Source organism: Tiliqua scincoides, chromosome 1 (genome assembly GCF_035046505.1).
Source record: "Tiliqua scincoides isolate rTilSci1 chromosome 1, rTilSci1.hap2, whole genome shotgun sequence".
In the NCBI taxonomy this organism is placed as follows: Eukaryota; Metazoa; Chordata; class Lepidosauria; order Squamata; family Scincidae; genus Tiliqua; species Tiliqua scincoides.
This window is the reverse complement of record NC_089821.1, coordinates 111,538,413-111,562,613: the sequence shown is the minus strand read 5'-3', so window position 1 is coordinate 111,562,613 and position 24,201 is coordinate 111,538,413. Positions and strand designations below refer to the sequence as shown.

The 24,201-nt window shown below is 40.8% G+C and overlaps 1 protein-coding gene across 1 annotated transcript in view; it reads left to right on the top strand.

The window, feature by feature from the left end:
• Positions 1-24,201, top strand: part of CERKL (ceramide kinase like) — a 54,942-nt gene that overhangs the window by 18,015 nt on the left and 12,726 nt on the right. Inside the window, exons 3-8 of the mRNA XM_066638855.1 lie at positions 7,513-7,644; positions 15,384-15,447; positions 17,343-17,485; positions 21,569-21,643; positions 22,761-22,938; positions 23,726-23,794. Of these exons, the coding sequence (XP_066494952.1) occupies positions 7,513-7,644; positions 15,384-15,447; positions 17,343-17,485; positions 21,569-21,643; positions 22,761-22,938; positions 23,726-23,794 (661 nt within the window). The remainder of the gene's footprint in view (positions 1-7,512; positions 7,645-15,383; positions 15,448-17,342; positions 17,486-21,568; positions 21,644-22,760; positions 22,939-23,725; positions 23,795-24,201) is intronic.

Below are 24,201 nucleotides of genomic sequence, written 5' to 3'. Positions count from 1 at the left end.
GCTGATGTTGCTGCTATATCAGTGCAACATCTGTCATAACTTAACCCCATCCAGCACAAAGAGGGAGGGAAAAACAAAAACTCAGGCAACTCCATGTTGGTGCAACACATCCAGCATCCATGGAAACCCCAGCATGGCCCACCAGTGATGGAGTGGCGGTCCAATATCTGATTCATGTTGGCCAGATGGCCTGATGTTGGTCTGTTGTGCAAGGAGCTAATCACTTGCACCTATCCAGTCCCAAAGCCAGTGACCAGAGAAAAGGGGTGGGGTGGGGTGAGAAAAGGTAGATGCATGTCCTAAGAATGGCTACTGCTGGGTTGATGCCCCCTCCACCAGCCCCATACCACCATGGAGAAAAGCACCAATGACACCCCCCTCCCCCCCACATATGACACAAGGATGCCACAGTGCAATCATCACCTCAGGAGTTCTTGTGGCACAGGGAGTGAGGAGGCAAAAGCAGAAAATTGCTAGGAATTTCAGCACATAGAGCCAAAGTTCCCTTATGCTACTCATGCAGACCCTCAATTGTAAGAAATACCTTTTTGACTATTGCAGATCAAGGGAATTAGCTCCCTTGGGAGAGGGCAGCCATGTGAAATATATGCAGGTCTCTCTTCAGCAAGGGCTCAAGTCTGTATGGTTGGGGTGAGCAGCTGGAAAGAACCTTTTTGCCAGGGGAGGGACTGGGACAAGTCACAGTACTATATGCTATATCTTCATCATTCTTGCACTTTCTTGAGGTCCTATTTCCATTTTAGTAATACAGCTAATCTGTCAGGAATATTTGCATGCAAATCATTCTGTATTGTTGCAGAGGGCTGAACTTCACATACTGAGCTTACTTTTATGTTGGATACGTCTTGTACCTTTTGTTTTCAGTAATCAGTGAGAACAAGAGTCTTAAGAAGGTCTTGCTTCCTGCTAGTCTCTCTGTAGTGTGCAGGCTTGTTGCCTGCACATTTGTTTCTTCAGTTAAGCAAGAAGAACCCATGCTGCAAGTGCTACTACAGTAAAACAAACATACCTATATAGTGTTACCCCTTACTGGGGGGGCACAGAACAGAACCTCCACAGATCCAGGGGCAGGGTAGGGACTGGAAGGAGGGATGTGCCTCAGCAGCACCACAGCGATTGCAGCTCCACGGGCACTCAGAGGCTTGTTGCTTTACCGGGGGGGGGGGGTGTCAGCAAGCCTCAGAGAGGGTCCAGGAGGCCCACAGCCCAATCTGCGGGTCTCCCCCAATTTTCGTTTTGCTCCGATCTGCAGGTTGGAGTGACTTCTGGTGTACCAGGAGACACTTGGAGTAAACCGGAAGTCACTCTGACCTGCAGATCAGAGCAAAACAAAGCTTAGGGGAGACCTGCAGAGGCAGCTGCGGGGCTCCTGGACCCTCTCTGAGGCTTGCTGATCCCCCCAGATAGGGCGACAAGTCTCTGGGTGCCCACTGAGTTGCAATCGTTACAGCCCCTCTGAGACACCTATTCCTGGGTCACTCCCTTTAACGGGAAATGACCCGTTTTTTGCTCCTATGGTGGGTCGTGATCCACCACTTTGAGCACCAGTGGTTTAGAGGGAATAAATTCCACATTTGTAGAGGCTCACACACATATTACTTCTTTGCTGACATTTTTATGAGGAAGAACATTAAAGTACCAGAGATGAACTTGATTTCTGGTATTGTACATATTTGATGTAATGCTCATTATTAAATCTAGGTTTACTATAATGCTTATTAATAAATCTTAAATTTTAGGGGTTAAAACATTTCAAAAAAGGAAAAATTAGTATTATTCAAAAGAGTGCCATTTTTAGGATTTCACAGAGTTGGTTTTGTGAAATATTAACATACAACATTGAAAAACAGAATATTGATATCAACACAGCCATATTTTCCTTTCTTACTTGCAGTACTTTTAATTTTACTTTAAGCTAGAACTCTTGACTTTTACCCACCTGTTTACCTACCATACTTGCATTTTTGAATTTGAAATTTTATTTGATTTTAACAGTGGGTAATATAAAGTCATGGCTGGTCTAGCCATGAGGTGACCTGATGTGGCTTGTATCAGCAGCAAATGGTGTTGGGGGAGGGCATTGGCTTGCAGATTTGGGGTGTGCTTCACCCTAAGTCTTCCACTGCCTCCCTTCAGTCCACTGTGGATACAGGCTACAGTGATCCTGCTCACTTGAGCAGGAAGTGAATAATCTACCTCCTTACAATGCATGGTTTTTCAAACCCATTTGCCGTCTGTGTTAATAAAACCAGAAGTCCTGCCAGGTTTGTAAAAACCACACAAGGAGGACGGTAAGTGGCTTTTTTCAGGGTCAGGCAGCATTCCAGATTGTGACAGCCCTGAAATAAAACCATGTTTTCAGAATAAAAACCAGAATGGCTATTTATAAAAGAGATATTATAGATTCTACTTTACAACATGCCTCCCACACCAAATTTTAATGTGAATGTCTAAAGCTTCATGCGTGAAGGTTTAATTATCCCATTAACGCTATATATACGTTATCACGGTAGCACCAACAGTGGTATATCTCTAGTTAGCATGAAATATGTTTATTCACATCATTACTTCTGTCTCTACATAGCAATTTTCTTATAGCTTCTTGTATAAAATATTAATGTATATGACAGTGACATCATTTCAAGCTTTTAACTTTTGTAAGCATAAGCCTGCTGCCATAAAACTCAACACTGAAAACAGCACAGATGTGTGTCTGAGGGTAGCGTCTCTGCTGCCCTATCAGCCTTTGTTTTTGGAACACCCTGATTAACCTCTCTCTTTCATGGTTCATTGATTCACTGATCAAGTTTAAACTAGTGCATATTAGCACATTTGTTACTACTGGAAGAACAGTTGGCTATTCTGTTTTAGACTGCTGTTTCGGTCTAAGGAAGGAAGCAACAATAGATCATTCCAAAGGCTCTAGCTTGTATATGTTGATCTGTATAAGTTGTTGTTGTTGAGGGGGGACGACCCACTGAATAATATTATATATTTTGTAGAAAGTATGATGTCAAATAATACTTGGCCACAGACAGGCGTTAAAGCAAATTCTGTAACCATTGGTATAGATTTGGAAATGTTTAGGTTTCTTTATATATCAGCAAACCATTTTGCTGGCATGAAATCTTTCATCTGGTTTTTAGACTGCATTGGATTTGAATTACTTAAAAGTATTCTCAGTATTGTTTATTTGTAGGTTGTTGTTATTGTTAGAGCGATTGAGTTATTTGACTTTGTAAACCACATTGTGGACTTTGTTGAAAAGTACTATAAATACTGTTAATATTAAAAAAAACAGGTTGTGATCAACTTCTTCACATGTGTACATGTGTGCACAGAACAGGATCTATATAAGGGTCTGTGAAGCCCTTTTGACTGTTGGCCAGTGACTGTGCACTTATAGGGTTGAGCACATTGCAATGCACTTGGCCTTAATTTGGAATGGGATTATCACAGCCACCTCTCATACTGAGCTTTGTGTATGCCAGCTAGTTGTGTTTGGAGTAAGACTACTCTCCATCTACACTCAGAACATCAACAATTGGATTGCTATTTGAGGTACACATAGGTCTTCTTTCTAGGTGACTGAGCGTATTGTGGAGTGTTCAGTATTATAGTACAGTATTATAGTATATGCAGTGCATCAAGATGTTAGGAAGAATTAATGGGCAGCATTGAGACCTATGAAGAGTTCTTCTTGCAAGGAAGAGTGCATGGTTTCTCCCAGTTATTTTCCAAATCTGTTACATAAACGATATAATCTGATGTATGGAGAAAGCTCTGTATAACATCTGGGATATAATTCCTTATTGTGTTTTAAACAATTGTATAATTTTTAAATTACAGGATATTAGACTTTTGCAATGTCTTATAGCACCATAAGAGCTATAGGAACAAATTAACATTACATATGATGAACTTCATGTGGTTTAGGTACTTTGAAGTCCTATTGATGTTGTTTGGAAAAAGTGAAAGTTCAACACATGCTTATATTTTCCCATTAAATAAGTGCAGTTTATTATTTGACATATCCTTACTTATAACAACGTTCCACTTAACAACAGATCTAATATACGACAGTGGTCAAAATACAACAAAGAGGCTCTTAATTAGGCAGTCATGTCTGCTGCATAACCTGCAGCAGAGTGTCTGTTTACACAACAAAGAGGCTTTTAATGCAAAGAAGAGGAAATCTATCTCTAGTAGCCTGTGCAGCCAGCAAGTGTCTGGCAGGGAGTGTCTGTTCACACCACAGAGCCACTAGATTAGGCTGAATGTTCTCTTAGGGTGCAATCCTAACCCCTTTTGTCGGTGCTTTTCAGTGCTTACATAAGGGCAACACAGCTCTGAGGTAACGGAATAAACATTCCCTTACTTTGAGGAGGCCTCCGTGAGTGACACCCAACTGCAGGATGCAGCACACTTCCCATTGGCACCGCTATGCCAGTGCTGGAAAGTACTAACATAAGGGGTTAGGATTGCACCCTATATGACGTGATCGCAATACAGCAGGAATTGGAGAATATTTCCCAGTCGTTAAGTGAGGCACACCTGTATTTGACATCTATATAACTTTTTAATAGATTGAAGATAAACCAAAATATTGTTTTTCCAAATAGGTCAGAACAATGGCTTGGGACAACAAATTGTATGAAACTTTGACTACTTAAAATGTTGTTAGTATCACCATAAAAATATAGAATTGTGCCCCAAATAGCATGAGTATGGTGTTACTTGCACAAATGACCTTCCCCTCCATTCTAGAGCATCTTTCTGAAAAGCCAATCCTGGAGGTCAACGAATCCTTGGGAATGATGTGAGATGCCGCACAGGGGGCTACAGGGATGTCTGAACCAATGCTGTTGTCTAATGTGCCTGATGCTAGCACCCCAACCAAGAAAACAAAGCAGCTACTTAACTGCAGTTCCCTCCCACACAATCCTCTTGATCAGGGGTGCCCAAACCCCGGCCCTGGGGCCACTTGTGGCCCTCGAGGACTCCCAATGCGGCCCTCAGGAAGCCCCCAGTCTCCAATGAGCCTCTGGCCCTCCGGAGACTTGCTAGAGCCCGCACTGGCCCGATGCAACTGTTTGACCTCTTGTGAGAGCTGTGGGATGAGGGTTCCCTCCACTGCTTACTGTTTCACGTCTGTGATGTAGTAGCAGCAGCGAAGGTAAGGCCAGCCTTGCTTTGTGCAAGGCCTTTTATAGGCCTTGAGCTATTGCAAGACCTTCATTCATTCATATAAGTCCATCTTTAATATATTCATTTATGTAAACTTATGTACATTTATTCAAATTTTAAATGTAAATTTATTCTTTTTTTCCCCGGCCCCCAGAACAGTGTCAGAGAGATGATGTGGCCCTCCTGCCAAGAACTTTGGACACCCTTGCTCTTGAGGAACAGGAAGTGCAGGTCATGCTGAAGACTTCCACCATGCACTGTGCTTCCTGTTTTACTTAACGGAAGGAGTCATGTAAGTGCCTGATTCCCTTCACTTCTTCCAGGGCGGTGATGGGGACTGAGAGGAAGGCAAATCAGGCACAGGCAGCAGGTGCGATTGGTGGTAGCACATATTTGATCCTGACCCCCTTCCTAGGCCAGATCTGCCTTCCCAAGCCAGTGTGGGCTTGCACCAGTGATTGAACTGGCACAGGTATGAGTTGACCCATAGCAGCTGCTGGGGCTTACCCCAGAGCAAATGAATACCTGTCCCCTTACTCTGAAGTGACCTCTAGCAGCCAAAAATATCCTGGAGGACACAGCAGAAGCTGCACCAGTGACACTGCATTCCTGCGCTGGAATTTAGTTAGAATTTGGTTGTAAGTTATGCTTCCCAGATGTATCTTGGTTTTAGAGAGGCAGACATTGAAGAATGTAATTGTCTAAGGCTTTACCTGTATGAAGAAGAGTTTTCTTCTGAAACTGTATATCAGATGCCTTTCAAGCTTGTAGTATACTTTCCAGTCTTCTGACAAGTCTTGCGCTTTTGGCATTTATAATGTGCTTAAGGCTTTTGTCTGTTTAGCAGATCTGTATGAAAGTATAAATTTGATATAAAATATCTTACACAAAATATGTTTTAATGGTTTGTAATTTGCAGTTGTCTGCTTGAACAATCTTTCTTATTTTATAACTGTTCACAACTGTTGCTCTTTGCACATGTTATACTTGTCTTTTCTGCCAACTTCTTTCTCCCAACAGCCCAACTGACAAAAAGGTCTTTTTTCTTCTTCTTTTTAAATACTACTAATTGGCACAGTGGAACAACACAATTTTTCATTCAGTTTTGACTGATAGCAGAGAGCCAATAAGATAACCATGTAATTATTTGCATTTAGCACTGAAGCTTTTGAGAGGATAATTCAGTGTTTGTGTGTGTGTGTGTGTGGGGGGGGGGGGATCTGTATTTTCATTTAATGAAAGAAATTGTGCAAGTTCTTTGCCGCTATGAAAACCTAGTTCTATGAAAACAATAGTTTGTGTATCACTATAACATAAAATAATATAAAGAATACGGAATTTTGGCAAGCAGTTTTTTTGTGGTGCCTGCTGCCAAAGCTTCAGATAAGTGATGCATGTATTGTACACAAGCACAAAAGCAACAAAAGAAAGAAATCGGGACATCTTGGAGGGATTTTTTCCCCAGGATCATTGTTGTCCTGGCCAAATTGTGACAGTTTCTGACAGGATAAGTTAGTAAGAATGAGTGTACTACTAAAGAAATGTTGTTTTTTCTCTCTGAAGTCTCATCTGATATAAGCATTTTGAGCATCAGTGATGTATAAGGGTGTTTGAAAGATTATTACTAATTCATCTTGTAAAATGTAAACATTATATCGTATGTGCTTTTATTTACTACAACATGTAAAATAAGTTACGTTTTTGAGTTTATTTTTTCTTCTCATATCCCTGCTTTTGATCCTTTAATCAGGAATAGATCTCTTTTGCACCTGCTCCTTCTGTGTGGCATGATACATAATCTGTAAGTCCTGAAAATTGTAGTATCAAATCTCGGCACCAACTGTGAAGGAGTACTATTATCAGATCCTGGCTGAGAGGCATTTCCTTTTGAATTCTCAGGAGAATATTCTCTTCCCTCTCCTCTTTATCTCTCTGTTTCTCCCTCCCTAATTCAGTTGAACCATGACCTAAAACCTCTTTCGTTGTAGCTGTCACATATGCTCCCAATGATCCTGACTGACTTATTTTGGACTGGTTATTCTTAGCTGTAGACTCACAAACACGTCAGTGCTTCAGTTCTTCCAGGATTACGTAGGTGTCAGATATTAGCAACAAGTACCTTCATTCAAAAGGGAGGCCACCTAGGTTTGTATACTTATTGTCATATTTTATACAAACCAGATGTGTTCAACTTAAAATTGTGTTTCTTACTGTTTTCAGGTGGACTGTCAAAGTTGTTTGATTTAGACTGTGCTGTGTAAATTGATTCAATCAGAAAATGCTGATGCTCTGTTTGTTTTCTAGGCTTTTCCAGTCGGCCAAAGTCATTAAAACTGTTTGTTAATCCAAGTAGTCATAGAAGAGAGGCCACTCACATTTATTATGAACAAGTTGCACCCCTCTTCAAGCTTGCTGATATCAAAACTGACGTTATAGGTAAGATGCTTTGGAGAACGGGATTTAATCCATTTTTTAAAAGATATGTGAGCAATCAAGCCAAGTATGTATGATATATTTCAGCATTTCCCAAACTGTGGGTTGTGATCCACTGGTAGGTCATGACCTGATCCTTGGTGGATTGTGGGCCCAATGTGACCAGAAGCCATTTCTGGGTCGTGCCAGCCTGTGACCTGCATCACTGGCTGCATTGTGCCATGTTATACTCCAGAATGCCTTGCTGCTTGTGAGGCATTCTGGGGCATGATGCGATGTGACATGGCCAATAATGTGAGTTATGGGCTGGCACGACTCAGAAGCAGCTTCCGGTTTGCACTCCTTATTGCCTTGCAGCTTCCTGGTTGCAGCAGACTCAGGACATACTGTAGATGCTGAAGTGGGTTGCAAAGGTAAGAAGTTTGGCAACTGCTGATATATTCTATATATTGGTACTATTTTATTGTTATTGTTTTGAACAAATGTACATGTTTAAATATTTTCTTGTTAGAGAAGTTATTGTACGTATATTAAACATACATTACCCATATATATATTTTTTTAAATAATGAAATATTTTGGCATTTTTGAAATATCTTTTATAGATTGTTAAAAAAATCATGCATTGCATGATTCATTTTGACCAAAATCTTATAACACTTTCCTGGAAGTATGTCTCATTGAACACAATGAGGCTTACTTCTAAGTAGACATGCATAGGCTTGTACTGTTAGTAGAAGAATAAAAATAGGCTGGTTAATCCAGAGAGCCTCTTTTTCCAACTCTTTTCATCTGTTTACTTACCAAACTGATTTTTGGAGTCAGAGGAGAGGTTGGTGCTCTGGGTCTGTACCATTCTGAGGTGAGTGGTAGTTTCAGAGTGGTATAATCTGCTCATTTGTGCATGCATGGTATGTGATCATTGGACATGCACTCCTGGGAAGTATATATAGACACAGTGCATCCTTCTACATGCAGAGAAATCTATAACATTATTCCATGCATTGGTCATTCTTGCTGAAGAATCAATGGTTAGAATCCAATGAAGTGTAAGAATAACTTAGCCCACTGTGTCCCAGGAGGCTTTCCCCTGGGGGCTGGGGATAAGAATAGGCCCTCAATTTGGCTATACTTGTTGTAAGAGGTGACTAAACAGCCACCGGGTAAATGGGACTCGTTAGCCTGGGAAGGCAGCTCATCTGAGAGAAGGAAAACTCTTATCCCAAACCTCCACTACCTTGTGGCTACATCCAGTTATGGAAGAGGCTTTAGGAGTCAACCTCGAGGCAAAATCCAGAGCCGGAGTGTTACCAATGTTACCAAAAGGGCTGTTTTGTATAGAGGAATTATTACACTACCCTTATTAGAACCTCAGGATCGCAGGCTGGATAACAAGACAGTGTAATGCAGAAAAATTCCCTCTAGCTTAAAGAGGAGACTGGGAGAAGGATAACTTTTAATAAAAGATTATAGCTTTATTACAAAGCACAAAGGTAAACATAATGCACATGGAAAAATGATGTATATTGTTTCTTGGTCCTAGTACTTGAATCCAGTGTACCTAGCTTTCATGGTGCTTGCATGTGGAGAGTATTTGGTGCATTAAAACAATACAATGAATACAGTAATGTAGGAGACTGGGTTAAAACAATACAATGAATAGGAGACACTTAAACAATGATTTACTATGCCAGACTTCTTCCTATAATATGTGAATCATAGGGAGGTGGATTTTGTAACCATGAGCTTGTGACTTGACCAGAGTTTTGGGAAAAATGTGCTGGGAGAAGTGTGGCCTGCATGATGTTTTAGTAACATAACCAGATATAGAGAAAAAAGTACAACTAAAAGGAAAAAGGGGATTTTCACGTAACAGGAGTCCCTAAGGCAGTTCATGGCTGAACACAGTCACGTTCTGCAACTCCTGCGACACCACTGGAACCAACCGTACTGGCTTCTGCCTTTCCATTGGACCATTTCAGAGACGTGGAGAGGGGGGATTTGCTGCATGGGTAATAGTCTATCCTCCATATCTACCTTTCCCAGGCTTCGCGCATTGGAGAGGACACTGTTCCGGAACCACTACTCAGAGTGCGATACCATAGTCTTCCGAGACTGAAGGATGCCAACTGACTGACTGTGTCCCAGGAAAAGTCAGGGGGCTCTCTGGATTGGCATGTGATTTTATGCAAGACATTTGCACTATGAGGGGAGAAGCACCCTAAGAAACTGGGCAAGCTACAAGTGAAAATGACTTTTTGCTTATTGGGTCCAAGCAACCTTTGTTTTTAAATCCCAACTGTTATTGAATAAATAAAGAAATACTGAATGCAAAATATAAGGAGAAGGCAAACACTGAACTAATAATTCAACATATTCCAGTAAGACTAATTCTGTCTCATGGCTGTTTTGTAACTTAGTTTTCAGTGACCAAAATACAAGATATATCTCTTTATGAAGCTGTGTTTCAGCTGCAAAAATAAACAGGCCTACAAACACTGCTGTCTTAAAAGTTAGACCTATTCTTGGGTATATTTGGGATGCTGAATTCAAAGATGGCATCGGTTTTGCCCAATTGACTCTAGTTTTAGGGGTACGGCATAGCCACCTTGTATGCTGATTCAAGCCACTTCCTCGTGAGGAAGGCATGGTGTTGGTTTTCTCACGAAGAAGCAGCTTGAATCAGCATATATGGTTGCTGTGCCACACCCCCAAAACTAAAGCAAATTGGGCAAAACCAATGCAATTTTTGTATTCAGCACCCCAAAAATACCCTATGTTTGTTCAGATATCCTTGGCAACTAAAAAAGTGTGTGTGTGTGTGTGTGTGTGTGTGTGTGTGTGTGTGTGTGTTTGTTTGTTTGTTTTTGGTAGGTCAGTGTTATTATTAGATAAAATAATTTTAGCAGCTCGGTATCTGGTTAAACACTTAAAAGTTCGTGAAACTCTCCTTTTGCCTTGCTTTCAGTCCAGGATCAAAAGGGTCATGTAAGGCATTATGCATAGAGAGCACCAGGGTTTTTCAGTCTCCCATGCACACCCTCCACCCCAAAAGCTAGCTCCTGAGAACAGCATTTGAAGAAATGGAAAGAGCTACAGCCTACAAAACTATGTATGTACGTATGCATGCATACATGCAAGTGTTTAGGGTTTGTACTTGGGGTTCTTTAGGTTTTGGCCCTGGTTTTCTTTGTCTTCATGAGATGGTGGCCTTTAAGGAAGCTTGGAAACCTGGTATCGATTTTCACTAATTATTTCATTCAATTCAGTTAAACTTCAGGGCACTGAATTATTTTACAAACTAATAATAATAATTATTAATTTGTCAATTAAAAGGAAACTACCAAGGACTATAGTTATATTAGTTATAAAACAAATCTGTTATGGCAGGCAACACCGACACGACTCCTAGTTTAAATAAAGCTAAATGATTTACCTTTAAAAGTTTGTTTTTGGGTGGTTTTGAATAAAATTAAAGATGTGTTAGATATAAAAATATACAGCGTTTTATAATGTACAGTATGCTGCTATGTTTATTAGCTAACACTCCTCCTACAGGTTAATTTGGCAAATTACATGCAGTGTAATTTCAGTTCAGGCGAGCATATTTTTATTAACTCAAGTTCTTTTCTGTGACAACAGAATCATGATAACAAGTGAATCGCTAAAAATGTTTTCCAGTTTTTATTAAAAAATATATGGCAATATGTACACTAGAAATGTTGTTGAGTCTGGACACTTGCTTCCTCCTTGCTCTTGATCCACCCACCTGAAAAATGGTTGGCAATGGTAGGATTAATATCACTTAGACTGAGTGAGTATGTAAGCAGTTTAAGAACCTAGACGTGTGTCTATTTCCACCGTCCGTAATTGTGATTTAAGGGCTAAGTATACTCTTGCCTGATTCATATTTTTAAATGTATGCCACACTATATAGCTGCAGGAGATGTTCTGACTGGCTTACAAGATTAAATTTGAACAACTTAAAAATATATCTTAAAAGTGACAATTCACTCAATTTACTGCATACTAAAACTTCAGACCAAAACAGAGTAGCAAGCCAATAAAAATGTTTAGTTTAAAATAGCAGTGCTCCTCACCCTCTGGATGTGTGGTTGAATATGTTAAATGCGTTAAAATTCTTTACGTATGGTAGTGTTGTATCACTTATGCAAAATTAATAGAAGTTACATTGCTCAGCCAGTAGGAGCAATGTAACAGGTTTTTGTTTTTTTTCCCCTGAAAGCTGACCTATGGTCTCTACACCATCTTACAGAAACCCAGATGTTCTCCAGCAGAGCCGGGAGGCTTTAATTAGTGGATTGCTAGAAGTTCCTTTTCTGTGATAAACTTTCATTATGCCTTTGTAACAAGAATCTATCCCCTACAAATTAGAGATGTTGGGGCTGTGTAAATGCTTCACTAAAATTAAAATTCTGTACTATAACTTGAGTTTTGTGAGCTATATGAATGATGCAAATTAAGTATTTGCATATACAAGTTGAGCCTCGTGGGTTCCGTTCCAAACACTCAGGTAGATAGCAAAAAATGCACTATAGCAAATCAATTTAAAAAACAAAGTTTCTTTGCTCTGGTGATTTAAAAACAGCCTTGCTGACCTTTGTGATAAGAGTCCTTAAGAAGACAATCCATCAATCAGTTGTCCTCCAAGAGCTTAGAAAGGCGCTCCACTCAGCCCCTCCCTTTACCAATGCAAAGTGATCACCTTTCACGTGCTCAGGGGGAAGGGAGGGGTCACCTGGAGATAGAAGGATTGATGGATTGTCAGCCAGCTGCCCTCTCTCTCTCTCTCTCTCTCATTAAGGAAGCTATTGTTAAAGGACTGTTGAGTTTTTTAAACTGATTTTAAAGGGATGTATTTTTCCCCTTCTCCAGGAATCAGCACATTCCTTCTCATTTGCAGGGGCCATTCATGTTGAGTCAAATTCCTGTATAAAAAAATCTGTGTATAAATAGGCTGGACCTGTAGTCTTATTTTGAGATGGGTTTGCTGAGGCATTTCAGGGATGTTTTTTTTTTTTCCATTCTGAGCAGAATAGTGCTCTTTGTTCCTCATCACCTCTGTGTCTTTACTCAACATCCAGTTCAGTTTCATGTTAACCTATCATGCTGCCAGGAATGGGAGTCAATGAAGCAAAAGGATGCATATAGGACAATATCATGTTGTTAACCAGTGAGAGCATACCTCTGAGCATGTGTGGTTTGCGTAATTCTTTATTTTTTCTAAAAAGGCAGCCCTGAAGCTGGGATGGCTAGGACTAGATGAGAGCTTCCCAAACCTGCGTCCCAAAAGTTTCAAAAATATTGCACACTGGGATATTAAGATTGTTCTGCAGGTGTGTTTTATAAGATTGTCCTTCCTTCTACACATCTCTGGGAGGCTAGTTTTACATTAGCGAAATTGGCACAATGCTGCTTCTGGGTAACACACACTGGGGCTCAATCCTATCCTCCCCTCCACTGATGCAGCTGTGCCAAAAAGGCTTGTGCTGCATCCTGCAGGGGAGGGGCAGTTTGGGAGGCTTGGGAGAGGTAAGGGAAACTATTTTTCCCTTATATTCCTGTAAGCATCTTGCTTTCCAGTGGATTTCCTCAGAGCTCCACTTTAGCTGATGCAAATCCAAGGAGAGAGGGGGTGTGCTGGGAGGTGAGGAAGGGGATAGTATCCATCACAAGTTGCCCATACCCAGTACTACTTCTTCCCAATGTGCCTTTTGCCCTGCCCCGCCCCATTCTGCCCCGTTCCTCCCTTACCACCAACTCATTGTCGGTGAGTGCTGCTCTGTCCTCCCATGCATGGTGGGCCTTTCTGTCCTTTCTGCTGGCACTCTGGCAGTATGCAGCCTTGTGTGCTGCCAGAGCAGCTTTTATGATTGTTGTTAGGCAGTATCTGCTGCTGGAATGCTGGTTCCAGCAGTGGACAAGCACTGTAGGTTTTTTTGGCCCTTGAAGTTTAAGGATGGGGTACTGCATAAAGGATAATGGCACTGTTTTGTGGCTGGAGTTCCTTACTTGCCATAGAATCAGTGCTACGGTGTTCTGCACATTACTTTACTACTGGCTTATTCACCTAAAGAACACCTAAAGAACACCTAAAAGTATTCTAATGAATCAAGTGAATGACTAATTGTAAGGGTGCTTAATTATTACGTAGAAATAATGTTCTGTGTGTTTTTAGATAACCACCCAATGAATTTTAACTGTATTGAAAACCACTTGAAAGAGAGCGTGTACTACTACCAAAGACAGACAAGCATGAAACATTAATGTAATCTTGCATATAATAATGCACATTCTTACACTAAAAATCCATCTGGTAGTGTCATGTCAGTCAGCAGAAATCTTTGATGAGTGGATGCAGCTGGGCTGTCTCTTCTGGCAAAGATGCCCTAGAAAATGCTCAATGTGGTTACGATGATTTATACCATCTGCAACATGCCAGTTTATTCTTTCTTTGCTGGCATTTACTATACTGCATAGGGTATCAACAAACAGAGAAAGCAATGTAGAGTGACAGATCTATTTTCTCCAGAGGCTACATACTCTGGTGTATACTTGTACTGCCACCCTCCCTCTGTTATGTTCTTTTGTTACTGGTATCTGGCTTTATTTCTTCTTTTCATGTCCAAGGTAGAAATGTGCATATAATGCTGATGAAAAGCATTCTTATAAAACCTTTTTATACACAGATTTGACTCAACACAAATGGCCACTGCAAATGAGAAGGAATGTGCTGATCCTGGAGATGGGATCCCTTTAAAATCACAGTTTTTTTTTTTTTTTAAAAAACTGCTTTTCTTACTGTTGTAGAGAGACAGTCATACAAGTGATCATTCCATTCTTCAGCTGAGCCAGGCAAAGGCAGGGGGTCCTTTGCAATTCTAATTGCTGTTAACCTCTCTACAACAGTAAGAAAAGCTGTTTCTAAACCACAATTGTAAAGGGATGTATTTTTTAAACTATTTTTAAAATTTATTTATTTTATTTTAAACTGTTTTTATGGTATCAACAGGGAGTCCCAAAATCAAATCCCTGAGGATGTTGAGGCACATCCTTATTCCATTAGGAGCAACAAAGGGGCAAGAAACCTGGAAGTGGGTCACTAAATCTATTTTTCCATTTTTTTTTTATCCACTGATTTTTTTTTTTTATCCACAACGGGTTCTGGAACAGAACCCCAGTGGATAATGAGGGATGACCTGCATTTGTATTTTCAGGTATTTTAGTTCTGTTTGCTAATATTGTACCTAGTAGAAGACATTGTGGTTGCATAGACATAACCAAAGTCTCAGTAAGTATTCTAGAAATGAAATATATACATGGTCCTACTCAGAAAGCAACAAATAATTTGGTTAACTAGGTATACTTCTCCTTGTTTGCAAATTTTTAAATGAGTCATTGTATATAATATACCCTTTTTCTCATGCTCAAAATATAATGGAGAAATAATTACCATAATGACAATCCAAGAACCGCCTAATTAGTTCTGTTTGCCCACATGTTTCTGGAAGTGCAACTTCCCACATTTCATGGCAATGTGCTTTTGAAAGTCAAGAGAACTTGCTATTGGGCAAGGAGTGTCTCCTCCAAAGGGACAGGCCAAAAGTCCTACAGAACACACCTCTAAGGTAAACTCCTTGGATCATGAAATCATAATTTGGATTTTGTTTGAACATTCCATACTTGTTTATGTGTTATAACAAATGATGTATCTTTTGTAGTTACTGAATATGAAGGACACGCTCTTACATTGCTTAAGGATTGTGACCTCAACTCATTTCATGGGTATGAATACCTTTTACTATTTTCTTTCTTATTATGTTGTTAACTTAAGGGAAAGATCATAAGTGACATGACAGCACAGGCCCCTTAAATGATGAGTGTTATTTTCTCTTTCATCACAAGAGTTTCTCAAATTTTTGCCCTAATTCAGCCACCTGATATAGGAGCTCCAGGGTGCACTAATAATTCTCTCACCAGTAAGAGCTTCCCATTGAATATGTTCTATGCCACCAAAATCTCTGAGCATTAGAGATCACAAGGCTTTACCAAGTTGTAACATTTCATATCTGCATAAAACAAACAAGTAAACATACATTATTTAGAACACTAATAGTGCTCTTAGCACAGGCCACCTGTACTGGTACCCGAGTCTTGCAAACATGCCGTGAAGCATGTTTATGCCAACTAGGTAATCAACACAGAGGTCTGCAGCAGCCCGGGGCGGGGCAGATCTGGACCCTGCACTAGTCCAACAAGGTAATATGCACTGAGTAGTGCAGGAGGTAGGAGGTGGTGGTTGGAGGGCATTCCGGAGGTAGGGAGGGGACATTTTGGGGTGGGGGAGAGTGGAACAGTGGGAGGATCTGTTCTGGGAGGCGGTGGGATTGGCAGTGGCAACACAAGCTGAATCCTAATCCCCACGCCCGGCCTGAGTAGCTTTACATGGGCTGCTTGAATTTGTGCCAGCTAAATAGCTGGCGAAGATCCTAGAAGCCCCATATTGCAGACTGGGGCTCAACACAGGGTATGGGGAAACGTACCCCCTTACCTCAAGGTGACCTCCAGCCTGCACCTAACCTTGAGCCATAGCTAGGTAGGAAGGGGGAGGAACTGGGGGACAGGTTGAGGGCATGAATGTCTAGATCCACAGTAACAACTTTTCCAGGTTCTTTTCCTCAGTTTGCAACCTGACACACGCCCTGGCTCTCTTAAGACTTGTGCAAGCAAAATGGCTGGCACAAGTCCAAAGAGCTCATAGACAAGTAGCCAGCCTACCTGGAGGTAAGTAAAAAATGCCTCATGCAGGCTATCTGATCCTCCCCCACCAACCATAGCATGCCATATGCACTTCATTGGCACAGCTGCATGCTGTAGTATGGCGGGGGATAGGACTGGGTTGTTGGATCATGCTGTAATGTTAATTTTGTTTTAAAAATATTTTAACTGAGTATTTTGTAACCTTAATGAATGTTTCCATTTTCACACATCTATTCATATGACATATATTTCACACATCTATTCATATATAAGTTGGACAGATGCCTCTTTACTATTGCAAGCATATTGAAATTAACCATGTATAATTTAATGATTTAAGGCCATCTGCTCCAGTTGATTTTTGACGAGACACACAGGCAGCCCAATCCTAATCTGTGCTGGCACAGCCAGGCCACATGCCAGTGCTGTATCCAGCACAGGTTAGGAGAAGGCTGAAGGTCTACTCAGAGTAAGGGATTTCCCCCCCCCTCCTTACACAGGGTAAAGTCCTAGCCTGCCCTATGGGGCTCCTCAAATCTGTGTCAGCGGCTTAGCACTAAATAGTGCTAACAGATAAGCTACCACCTACTTGGTGGAAGTCTTACCTTCATAAAATATTTGACCACAGCAGTAAGCAGTCAATTTACCAGAATGCCAATCCTTATATGCCTGCATGGTAACCTTTAGTATGTTTAAATTTCTGTTCTCATTCAACTTAACTGATTCAGCAATACCAATCTGAAAATTACCCCGTTTTAAAGATTAAAGAAGTCAAAACTAAGTGGATAATTGTGTTGGAAAAAAATTCATTCAGGAAGCTGGCAGAAAAAGATTAGAGCAATCAGTTTGGTCTTGTGCATATATAATGATGCTATGTTGCTTTCTTGCAATGAAGGGACCTATCATTTGTTTTATTTTAGGGTGGTTTGCATAGGTGGAGATGGGACTGCCCAAGAGGTGGCTCATGGTCTTTTGCTTAGAGCCCAAATGGATGCTGGAAGGGACAGCAATGATATACTCGCACCAGTCAGAGCACAAGTTTCTCTTGGAATAATACCAGCAGGTAATAAAGGTGACTCTTCTGCATGCTACTAATAGTCTGTGTTGCTGTAACATAGAACCCCTTCCACATTTTACATTGTGTAACAGTCTAACAGCCTAATCCTCTTGGGTACTTTCATCGCTGGATCAGCTGCCGTAAGTGCTACTGTGGCACTGCAAATGGCTGGAAACTCTGTATGCCCACCAGAGGTGAATCCAGCCCATACTAGAGTAGGTAAGGTGCTGGCAGAGGCAGGTTGTGGGCAATTCAGGTGAATATCAGAGCAGAGGTGGTTTGGGGGCGGGGATGGGTGGATCTCAGTTGTAGTAGTGCATGCCATATCTTATCCCCTATTTTCCTGGACTAACATATCCCCTGGTTCTTGGACTTAATCTGGCAGAATAGCTGGCATAGGTCTGAGGATACCCATTGATGGCGAGGCAGCCTAGAGAGAGATAAGTAAAAAATATTTTTACTTAGCTCTCTATCTCCTTCCAAACCCAACATAGCATGCAGTGCATGCTCAGTGCAATTGCATAGTGCCAAATGGTATGGGAAAGGATTGGACTGTCAAATTCTATAATTAAAATTAAATTATTGCATTATTGTCTACTGGCACTCTGGGTTGTTTTTTTCCCCCCACAAAATCCTAATGCAGCTGTTTTCAGCCAGTGTGTTGTGACATGCTGGTATACCATGAATGGTCCATAGGTTTACCATGTGAGTTTGGGGCAGGGTAATTTATTAATAGTGCCATTGGGGATGTGAGCCCCCTGCCAGCTGCATGGTGCACCTTGTCAATTATCAAAAATTGGATGGTGTGCTCTGAAAATTTTAGTGTCTTATCAGTGTGCCATGAGATGAAAAAGATTGAAAATCACTGAAAATTTTAGGCTAACAGTATGACCTTAACTTGCTATGGAAGTATTGTAGGCAATATGAGATGGAATCTCTCTAGCAACTGGTGGTCGCCATGCCGCTGGGGGTGGGGGGAACAATTGCCGCCCCTCACCCAGAAGTGATTGTTGTGATGTCATCGACTCACCACGATTGCTTCCCAAACTGTGCCAAGAGTTGCTGTGAACTTGCAGCCATTCTCAGCACGGTTCCACGCCGCTCTGGACCACCCCCACTTTTTCAAAGGGCGATGAAGTGGGAGTCTGGAGCATTGTAGAAAGGCTCCAAGAATGACTGCGAGATTGCATCCACCCTTGGAACCTTTTTGCACCGCTCCAAGGGCTGCCCCCACCTCCACCATTTTTTTAAAGTGGAAGAGGGCAAACAGTAGCACTGGCAATGGGGGCGTGCAACTGGGCAAGGAGAGAGATTTTGCTGCCCTTCCAACGTGGCGCATTGGGGCTTCACCTCCACCCCCTAGGAACGCCATTCTCTGCAGTATCTTTTTCTGCATAGTTCAGAAGTGATTAGTTCTCTTTAATAGTAAGAACTTGTGTGTCTCAAGTGAGAGAGAACATTATGTCAAACTGCAGGGTAATGAAACTAATTTAAATTTAACAAACATCTCAGATTCACTTCTTTAATTTTTTGTAAGCATGTTTTAATAAGGCTTTACTAGCAGACTTTTTAAATTCTGTCATGAATTAAGTAAACATTTTGTGTCCCTAAAGAGTGTGTACAGAATGACCCAGCACAATCCCATGCCTATTTACTCAGAAGCAAGTTCACTGTGCCCAGCGAGACTTCTAGTAAGTGTGTTTAGGATTTCATCCCAACAGCTGAATTCTCCCCTTTCTCCTACCATAGCAGGCATTCATGCCAAAACAGGCTGTGTTGCATTCTATGTTGGGGGCAGGTTACCAATCGGGAGGCTAAGGAGAAAAAAGGGAAAATATTTTCCGATACCCCTTCGTAAATCCCTTGACCTCCAAAAGATCTCCTTGGACCCATGTCAGCTCTTTAGGTGGCACAAGTCCAAGGAGATAGGGGCTGCCAGTTCACTCCGGAGGTACAGGATCCAGCGCAAGTTGATCACATTGCGTGTCACCCCTTCCACCTCCAACATGTCCCTGGCAATTCCCCTGCCTCTATCCACCCACCCTGCCAAGGTACTGGTGTTGGCAGGGCTCCAATTTGCACCTGAGCGTGTGAGGCCTTCCCATCTTCTGTGGTGGTGACCTGGAAGCATGCGGCTCATTGTGCTTCTACAAGGCATTTTGGGACACCATAGTTAACCGCTGCCAGAATGTTGATTCCAGTGGCTGTACAGCCACATAAAATTGGACCATTAATTTTTAAAGCAGGAGATTTTGCAAAAACATGACTTTGAGCATTGTTGACTAACTGTATAAAATTCAGTGTCAAACACCAACACATAGTCAGTCTGTGTGTGCTAAGCTGTAGTTAAGTTTTAATATACTTGGGAATATCTGTTTTTGGAAGTGTCTGTGATCTAGCAAAAACTCCCTTCCTGTCTGCCAGCACACCAAGCTGTTATGTTGTGACTAAAATCAAATTGATCAGATGGAGGAAGCCTATGGTGGTAGTGCTGGCCATTTCGGAATAGTGCTTGTTGCTATGGGAACTACTGCTGAAGAACAGTACAGAGAGATTTGGATAAAGAGAAGAAAAACTGGAAATTCTGGGGGGAAAGCAGTTTAATTGCTATAAAACAAAGGCAAATGTATATACTGACTATAAATCTTACTGTCCTAAATAATTCATTTCTATTGGTTCCTGCTTCCAATTAATTTGTGTTATTGTTGTGAGACTTTTAATTTCCAAGATATTTTGGGCAAAGAACCATAGTGTTGGTGCAATGTTCATGAGACTCTTAGATATGCTTGACTAGGAAGTCATTACATCACATTTATTTGTTTGGATGTGGGAGACATTAACAGACTTATGAATATTCATGTTGCCTGGTTAATTAAGTTAATTGTTCTGCAGGAGTGCTAGCACTTCCAAGGACATTTCCCCACACCAATTTCTGTCTGGTGCTTTCATCAGTCATGCTTTACTTGAGCTGCTGATACTTTTGTCCTTACTCCTGTTCTTTGGCATCTTTTGGAAGGTGGATTGCTTAATAGTTATGTTAGCAAAAGTCAACATTTGAAGAAAATCTTAATTTTATAGATAGTGTAGTTTATGAAAAAAATATTTTTGCAATAAGATAACAAATGCCATGACTTGAACAGCCTTAAGATACCCATTGATAAGCAGCTTTGGAATTATGGCCATATTATGCAGTCACTGGAAAAACATGTAATTCACTGTCAGCAATTTTATTTGTTGTTTGTTAGTGCCAAATAAAAGTTTTGTATCAGAATATTACTATTGTGATGGAAGTGCAGGGATAAACAAAAGAATGAGTTACCCAGGATCTTTCTTTTGAGGAAGTGAAATGTATAATATCAATGATTCGTTTAGAATCTTCAGTACAAACCCTGTTTAGATTTGAACATTTTAATTTCTGGTCTTTATGTAGCAAATCTTCCTGAGACAAGACACAAATAGTTGCAGCCTCTCCAGATGCAGTAATGCTGCAGATCCTAAGCATGCTTACTGGGATATAAATCTCATGCAATTTAGTGGATTAGCTGCTAAGGAAACATGTTTAGGACCTATCTGCAGGTTGTTTAGCTGTGAGAGCTCACTCTCGTTCTTGTGGCCTGGCTGAAAAATGGAGAAGAGTTGAATCATGGCTTGTTTTAAAGATTCCAAGGGGGAAAAGTCCCCTACAGAATAGGGGCAACAGTTGGAAGGGCGCACTATTAAACAACTATTACAGTAGTGGAGGAAAAAGGCTTTGCTCCTTCCCAAACCAAGATAGATATAAAGAATGAAATATGTAACCAAGTTGAATTGAATATTGGCCACTGATAGAAAGTATGTTCAATGGACAATATTTGATTGTTCTTTTGATCACCAAGTTTTCCTAGCACCTGATCTTTTCACAGGGAGGGACATCGAAATGTGAAATTGTTTTCAAATTCTTTTATTAAAGGAGTTCCACTACAACCAAGTTAGAGAACTTTGTTTGTTTGCTTGTTTGTTTTGTTTGTTTAAACAAACAAACCCAGATGAATTAGTCATTTTTAGCCATTTTGGTCTCATGGTTTGCCATTCTCTGTTTAACATTTACAGGTTCAACAAATATTTTGGCACATAGTGTGAATGGAGTCCAACACACACTAACTGCAACATTGCATATAATAATGGGCAAGTACTCTGTATCATACAATCTGAAAATTGTAGAACATGAACTGAACTCTTATTAACAGTGCAATCCTATGTATGTCTTCTCAGAAGTAAATCCCATTAAGTTCATTGGGACTTGTACCCAAGCGTGTACAGGATCGCGGCCCAAATATGTTACGTTATGCCACAACAGAGTGGAGCACATGTTATTGTAGTGTTATACACAATGATAAAAAAGACTGCAGTTCACGTTTTTTAGTGAAATTGTAAGATAAATAGAAAGCAACTTAGATACTTGTGAGAAGTATATGATTCAGGCTGCAATCCTAACCTCACTTTCCTGGGAGTAAGTCCCATTGAACACAATAGGACTTACTTCTGAGTAGACCTGCTTAGGCTTGTGCCCTCAAATTAATACTAATCAGTGTAACATAAAGAACTATAAGTGAGGTATACTGTTCTTTAGACTCTACATTTGCTTCTGTGCTTGTACGTGATTAAACCTGAACTAATGAGAGCCATAGTACAATATCCAGTTGGGAATTTCAGCATCTCATCTACTCCTCCTGTCTTCTATTGCAAGACAAGGGGATAGATTAAAGGAAGCCAATTGCTGAACTGAACAAACTTTTTCGCTATAACCTTTGATAGAACACAAATAATTAAACACTTTATTTCATTACATTCTGCATTAAATTACCTATCAAATGATATATAAATTGATAGTATTATTCATATATATCAAGGTTTCCACAGTTTTGGCCACTAGTGGTGTCACCACCCTGAGGTTGTCATGCTGTGCAATCTGCTCCCCTTCAGCTACTTCACTGGGTACTGGATTAAACCCATTTTTGCCCAGCCCATAGGTGTACACATTTGATCCCTGTTGCATATGTGCAACATTGGGCAGAAATGGTTTGAAAAGGGGTCACTTTCAGTAAAAGTCCCTTTCACTTCTAGTAGTCAAACTTTTTTACTCTGATATGGGCCTGTAATATTAAGATATAACTATATAGGGGCATTGTTGCTGGTTTTAAAAAAGTGACTGCTGTTTTATTATTAATGCCATTATAAGCCACATTGAGCCCTATGAGGAAAATGAATAATGAATATATTTCTGTTAATGTTACCATTTCAGGACATCTACAAGCAGTGGATGTGTGTACTTTCAGGAGTCCAACAAAACTACTTCGCTTTGGGTTCTCTTCTATGTTTGGCTTTTGGTCAAGGACACTAGCTTTGGCTGAAAAGCATCGTTGGATGCCATCAAATCAGCGGAAAGACTTTGCTGTGATCAAGACACTGGCAACGCTGAAGTATGACTCTTTTCTGTTTTCTTTTATTTCTAGGATAAAAAATTGTATCACTTATGCCAGAAACATAGACTGACAAAGTCTGGTTCTGGTCAAATATTATCCACATAATCTAAATAATAATCTAAATCCACATAATCTAAATAATAATGATAACTAGCAACTAATGTTACAGCACAATCCTAAACTTACTGGTACAGTAGCCACTGCATTGGCCCAGGATATTGCAAACATGCTATAAAGCACTTTTGTGGCACATGGTGAGTGAGTTGCGCCTGCCGGAAGGCCTGAGCCTTCTAGCAAGTACCAGATCCAGATCAATGCCCAATGGAGCGGGTAGGTGCTGTGGTACATGGGTGGCGGAGGGCAGGGAGGAGATGTAATGGATGGGGAGGGTAGAGAAGGGGGGTGGATCAAAGCCAGAAGGAAGTTGGGATCAGTAGTGATGGCTAACTCCATATCCTATTCTCCCTTCTGACCCTTCCCCCCAGCACGGGGCTTCTCAGACTTTCTGAGATTTAGCTAGCACCAATTCAAGTAGCCTCACTGGGTGGGTTGGGGCTTTACCCAGGGTAAGGGAACACATGTTCCCTTACTCCAAGGAAACCTCCAGCCTGCTCCTTACTAGCATAAGCTGCTCAGCCCTGCTGCTCCAATGCTAGTTAGGATTGGGCTACCTGTCTTGTAACATATCAGGATGAGGATAATACTGAAAGCTTTTCAAGCTAGATGTATGAACACTTAATATTCGGAGTGCTAGCTATAGTAACTAATCTTGTTCTGCTCTTAGGCCAGAAAATTGTGAAGTATCATTTCTGCTGTTGAAGCCCTCACACAAATGTGCCCAGGAGACTGTGAGGTAAATAAGAATCCACTACAAGATAAGTCTGTGTCTTCCAAACCTAATTTATCCCATAATCTTCTCAGTCCAGCAAGAGCCAATCCTGACTAATTTAGGTTGCAGTTCTGTACAGATTCACCTGGAAGTAAGTCTTAATTTAATTTAAGGAGCATGTACATGAGTAGACATGCATAGGATTGTGCTGAGAGGCTACAGTCATATGAACACTTTCCTGGAAGTATACCTTATAGTGGTATTGTCTGAATAAACATGCATGGGGTGCATTGCTAAGCCACATTAATTTCAGTAGGATTTAAGTGTGACCATATTAATTGGATCAGGGCCATTGTACTAAATACACTCAGTGGGTTTACAAACACTCAGTGGGTTTGTAAATGTGATATTAACTGTGTCTAAAGGACATA